Source organism: Tauraco erythrolophus (assembly GCF_009769465.1).
Source record: "Tauraco erythrolophus isolate bTauEry1 chromosome 30 unlocalized genomic scaffold, bTauEry1.pri scaffold_44_arrow_ctg1, whole genome shotgun sequence".
In the NCBI taxonomy this organism is placed as follows: domain Eukaryota; kingdom Metazoa; phylum Chordata; class Aves; order Musophagiformes; family Musophagidae; genus Tauraco; species Tauraco erythrolophus.
The window spans coordinates 875,767-881,529 of record NW_028238561.1 but is presented as its reverse complement, the minus strand read 5'-3'; the positions used below and the strand labels follow the sequence as shown (position 1 = coordinate 881,529).

Here is a 5,763-nt window from a genome sequence, read left to right as displayed (position 1 = left end):
GGAAGCTCTGACTTCAGGGAGAGCAAAATTAAGAACCTTCTCTTGCTGTTGAAACGGATATATTTTAATTCTCTTAAAATAAATATTACATCTGAGTATGGTTGCAAAATATATATCAAAAAAGCCGGAAGATTAATCTTGTGTTGTGACGTAGAGCCCTTGAGTATCTATCTGTATTTTGAGTGAAGGAGCCAGAAATTAAAGAAAACATGCAGATAATGGAATTTCTCACAGACTATGAAGTTTTATTTTCCAACACATGAGCAAAAGGAGATGGCAAGAAGAATCTTTTCCTGTCACCAAAGCACAAATCACTTTTCCCAGCAGTGCTTGCAGCAATGCTGCTAGTACAGCCCAATGCAAGTAATGCAAAGCTCCCTGACCGTAACGACGCGATCAGGGAAAAGCCATGTTGTGGCACATCCAGGGTACTTTTGCTTGAGCAGGGGCAGCTGCTGGGTCAGTCATTTCTTCTGGCTGGGGGGCCAGTGGCTGGTCTGCTTGCTCTGCTGGGTCTTGATTTTGGGAACATCCACGGGGCATTTCTGTTGTGTGGCCTGGGAGGACCCACCACCTCCAGAGCTGAGCTCTGGGCCTGAGTATCCCCCAGTGCCATAGCCTGATCCTCCACTATAATACCCTGATCCATCCCCATCCCCACCTGTTGTTAAGGCCCTTTCTCTTGGTGATGCATCGTATCCATATCCAGAGCCTCCTCCCACAGTGATGCCCAATCTCCCAGTGGATCCTCCACCACCTCCTGAGCTGCCAATGATGTTCCGGCCTGAGTCCTCACGGCTGTACCCTATTCTCCGCCCCGTGCTGTAGACTGGGACTGTCCCCTCTGCAACGCCCCAGCCAGATGTTCCCCCACTGTCATCACTGGCTATGACAACGGATCCGTCGCCACCACAGCTGTACCCTGCTGCAATGCTGCAGGTGGATGATGTTGGCATGGGCTGCCAGGATGATGTTCCCCGGCTGCAGGTGACTGAGCCTTCCCTACCACAGAAGAAGGAGCCATGTCCCTGGAGGCTTGAGAAGCACTCGCTGCTGCTGTAGCATCCTCCGTGGTGCGAGTTCTCGTTGTAGCCCCTGCTCCGCCGGGCACATCTCCCTCGGAGACAGTGATAGATCTGAAAGAGGGAAAAAAAAAACAAACCTGCACCGTTTTGCTTCATTTTTGCACCATGGCAGGTAGGAAGGTTTCAGGTGGTGTGGTCAGAAAAGCTTTGCCAGGGCCTGGGGCAATGCCAGGCTTCGAAAGCAGGTACTGCCTAGATGTTCTTCAAATGCAAGAGTATTTTAACTCTTACTGGGATAGCTTTTCTTTTTCTTATCTCCGGGGTGTATTTCCAGAAAATCGATATCTGAAATGTATTCTTTTAATATCTAATAACTGGCATGGTTTTCCCCACTCATCTTCAAAACCGCATCCGCAGAGATGTAAAAATAGCAAGGATCATCCCTGCTTCTGCTTTTAGACTGTTGCAAGAGCAGTGGATCAAAATTTCCATGCAAGATGATGTTGGCTGTATTATTGCCATCGTTGCGTAGCATCCCCAAAAGGTCTTTTACATAAGGTAATTGGCACCAGCATGGAGATGTGTAACCACGATGAAGTAGAGCATAGGCTTGCTATTAAATAACATAAAAAATGTGTCCTGCACATTGCAAACATGTTCAAAGCTGCAAAGACTATGCAGTCCCATGTGCTGGTCCCACTACAGACTCATCTGGGTTTTTAACCAGCTCAGCCCTATGGCTCCCAATCCGGTGACTTGTCTTCGCCATGGTTCCCAGTGATCTGATCTTCACCATAGCAAGAAAGCGTATAGATCCCAAGAACTTTGCTATGGATGCTCAGGCAGCGTAGGTACAGCTGCAAGCACGTGTCAAGATCTCAAATGAAGCTATCATCTCCCAGGGATATGAAATAATAAAGTCTCAGAAAAGAGCAGACTTACCCTCCTCAGCCATTGGAAACACATTTAGAAGATAAAAGTCGACTGGATGAGGAGCTTCAACAGACAGAAACATTTATATGGCGTTTAGCATATATGGGAAATGAGACACCATAAGGAATGTCAGGGATTTATTTACCAGTCAAACTCTGATTTCAGTGTTTGTTTTGACTCATGACATCTGATCCATATCTTTCCTTCATGCTGCTCATCGCATTGCATATGGCACTAATTGCTACTTCTGCTTAATGATCTTATTCCTGTGATCCTGCCCTGAGCTACAGAGGACCTCTTCGGTCCCCGATGAGGTGGCGACACTGGGGGAGACTGGGGGATGTGGGTGGGAGCGTGGGTGCAGGGAAGTGCTGAGCAAGAGGATTAGTGAGTTGTGGTTGTGGTGATCAGGTCCTTCTCAAGGAAGGGGCAGGGAGCCTGTGGTTCAGCGCTATGGCAGTGTTCGTGGCTTGAGGCATCACCGTAAGGGTCGGTGTGATCAGCGGGTACCCAGGGGAGGGGATGGCAAATGCTCAGAAAGCATCTGGTTGCCACACAGCACGTTGAGCCCTCTGGGATGGTGGCTCCAGTGGGAGATTTTCTGAAAAAGACATTTGCGTTCAAACCAGAAGGTTGTCAAAAGGGAATCGTCCAGCTTGGATATTTTGCACAGGTGCTAGAGACGCTCTGAGAAAGCTTAGGGGCCCTGGGGAGGTGTGAATGTCCTAATGCTGAACTGCTGTGGCTGGATTACTCCTCGAAGGAAGGATCATGCCTCCAAACACCTTCCTTTGGCATTTTCATACACTGTGTCCTTCCTCTGACTTGGAAAGAGCACAAAGCCCCAGGAACTCCGGGGGAACTGATCTGGACAGGGATAAGTGGCCATGCTGGTAGTGCTGCCCGGCCTGACACCTGTGCTGCAGCCCGTCGTGTTGCGGCTCGGCCCCGCGGCATGGCTCTTACGGGCTGGACTAGGTCAGTTCAGCTCCGAGCAATTTTGCCGTGGGGACAGTGAGTCCCAGCTTTGGCAAAAGGCCACTCCTACTGGGCAGAAGGCGGTGCACAGGGAGGGTGGTGCTGCCCTCGGCATTTCAAAGTAGGTTTCAAAAGCTCAAACAAGGAGTGTTTTAAGGCCCCGGAGGCGTGATTTGGAGTGTGTTGAGCTGCCTGAGGGACTTACTGCTGGTTCTATTTCCTTCTGCCTGTCCAAGGCTGATTTGGCTGGCTCAGCGTGTGAGGCTCACCCTCTGGGTAGAGAAGTTGGGATGGAAGGGGAATGTTGGCAGCGACGTGGACATTGGCATGGTGTTGGCCACCTCGGGCAGCAACAGCTGCTGTTGAGGGTCAGCTCCAATCCCTGATCTTCAGAACTGAGCCTGATGGGCTTGGCTGTGTCTCCTAGCAGCACTTCCCTGCTCCACAGACATGGCCATTGGGTGCTGGTACCTCAGAGGGCTTAGAGCCATGACTGGGATGGCTGCATTGTGCATGGGTGCAAAAGCGATAATGGGTGTTGGGGGTGCTTTGTGTTTTGGGCAGTGCTGTTACTTTTTGATGGAGTCCAGGGGGAAAAGGAAGGTGCAAACTCTCTGGGGCTATGAAGTGGATCACTTCAGAGCTGCATTCATGGCAATACACTGTTGAACCCACCATCTTCACAGAGAGGAGGAATGAAATGTCTCATCAGACAGGTTTCCAGCTTCCAAGACATAAGATGCTGGTTGAGAATACAAGAAAAAACAAACTCAAAAAAAAAACAAGTTTGAGAAACTATTACATTTATTAGATGTAAAAAGTACTCTTTGGAAAAGAGCATCACAACACCAGCAGCAGGGCACAAGGCTGATAAGCCTGGAGATCTCAGCACAGGGACGCAGTATCAAGGGAAGAGAAGAAAAGACAAGACACAGGGAAGAAACAGGTTAATAGAGCCAGGTCTGGACAGAGAAGGGTGACATAGCAGAGGCAGGACTGTTCTTGATGAGTGCCAGGGCCATCTGTGGCTGTTACTTCTGCTGGCTGGGGGGCCAGTGGCAGCCCTGCTTGGTCTGATGGGATTCGATGTTGGGAATGACAATGGGACATTTCTGCTGTGTGGACTGCCAGGACCCTCCGCTGCCCCCTCCAGAGTTGATGATGATTGCGTGGCCCGAGGAACTACCACTGCCACCACTGGATCCTCCACTGCAGCATCCGGATGATCCTCCACTACCGCCACCTCCAATGATGATCTTCCCTCCTGAAGATCCACCACTGGATCCCCCACTGCAGCATCCAGATGAGCCTCCTCCTCCACCGCCTGAGCTGATAATGATCTTCTGGCCTGATCCCCCACTGTCACCGCTGTATCCCCCTCCCATGCCGTAGCCTGAGGAGTCCCCACTGCAGCATCCGGATGATCCTCCACTACCTCCACCTGCAATTATGATTTTTGATCCTGAAGACCCACCACTGGATCCTCCTCCTATGCCATAGCTAGATCCCCCACTGCAGCATCCAGAAGAACCTCCGCTATCTCCACCTGCAATGATGATCTTCCCTCCTGAAGATCCACCACTGGATCCCCCACTGCACCATCCAGAGGCTGATCCTCCACTGCTGCCACCTCCAATTATGCTCTTTGATCCTGAAGACCCACCACTGGATCCTTCTCCTATGCCATAGCCGGATCCTCCGCTGCAGCATCCACAGGATCCCCCACTACCTCCACCTGCAATGATGATCTTCCCTCCTGAAGATCCACCACTGGATCCCCCACTGCAGCATCCAGATGAGCCTCCTCCTCCACCACTGCCTGAGCTGATAATGATCTTCTGGCCTGATCCTCCACTGCTGCTGCTGTATCCTCCCACACCGTAGCCTGAGGAGCCCCCACTGCAGCAGGATCCACCTCCTCCACCGCCTGAGCTGATAATGATCTTGCCAGAGCCCCCGCTGTAGCTGCCTGAGCCAGAGCCCCCACAGCAGGAGGAACCCTGTGCCTGGTAGCTGGAGGAGCTGCCCCCGTGGCAGGAGGAGCCTCCACTGTGGCATCCGCTGGACTGGGATGATGTTTCATGGCAGCCTCCTGAGGTCTGTCTGGAGCACATCTTTGAGCAGCAACCCTGCAAGAAACAGTGCTGTCAGAAAGGAGCCCCTTAGAGATGTTGCTGAACCTTCATAGCAAACCAGAAATGGTTTGACAGCAGGAAAGACCTGCCATGGAAAGCACCCAGGGACTAGTCTGCAGATCACAAGCGTTACAGAAAAACTCTGCTTGCAGGAAGATTGAGAGCACTTCCAGAGATCTGCACGCATGCTCTGACATGCTCAGAGCCGGGAATCTAAAAACTTCAGCCCCATTGTTGATTCTTCTGGATTTATAGACTGCTGAAACTCACGGCAGCTGAAAATTCAGCTGTATTTGTGCATCCTTAGAATATCAGCTATGACTAAAACAAGTGTGGGCAGCAGGTTGAGGGAGGGCCTCTACTATGCTCTCGGGAGACCTCCCCTGCAGTGCTGCATTTAGCTCTGGGGTCCCCAACATCAGAAGGACATGGACCTGTTGGAGCGGATCCAGAGGAGGCCATGAAGATGATCCGAGGGCTGGAGCACCTCTGCTATGGAGACAGGCTGAGAGAGTTGGGGCTGTTCAGCCTGGAGAAGAGAAGGCTCTGGGGAGACCTTCCAGCACCTAAAGCGGCTACAAGAAAGCTGGAGAGGGGCTTCGGACACGGGCATGGAGTGACAGGACACAGGGTGATGGATTTAAACTGAAAGAGGGGAGAGTTGGATTAGATTTGAGGAAGAGATTCTTCCC

The 5,763-nt window shown here is 51.3% G+C and overlaps 1 protein-coding gene across 1 annotated transcript; it reads right to left on the bottom strand.

The window, feature by feature from the left end:
• Positions 1-464: 464 nt before the first annotated feature.
• On the bottom strand, positions 465-5,050 carry LOC104378839 (uncharacterized). The gene is made up of 3 exons (XM_086630347.1): positions 3,972-5,050; positions 1,968-1,992; positions 465-1,136 (listed from the first exon to the last, which is right to left on the bottom strand). Exons 1-3 carry the CDS (start codon positions 5,048-5,050, stop codon positions 465-467), a joined length of 1,776 nt encoding a protein of 591 aa, XP_086486473.1.
• Positions 5,051-5,763: the final 713 nt, after the last annotated feature.

Bases quoted from the DNA above. Each gene is read 5' to 3' on its own strand.
- LOC104378839 (XM_086630347.1), bottom strand. From the start codon at position 5,050: ATGTGCTCCAGACAGACCTCAGGAGGCTGCCATGAAACATCATCCCAG. The intron at 1,993-3,971 runs GTAACAGCCACA...TTTTATCTTCTA, and splicing joins TGGCCCCCCAGCCAGCAGAA to AATGTGTTTCCAATGGCTGA. The intron at 1,137-1,967 runs GTAAGTCTGCTC...TCCCTCTTTCAG, and splicing joins GTTTCCAATGGCTGAGGAGG to ATCTATCACTGTCTCCGAGG.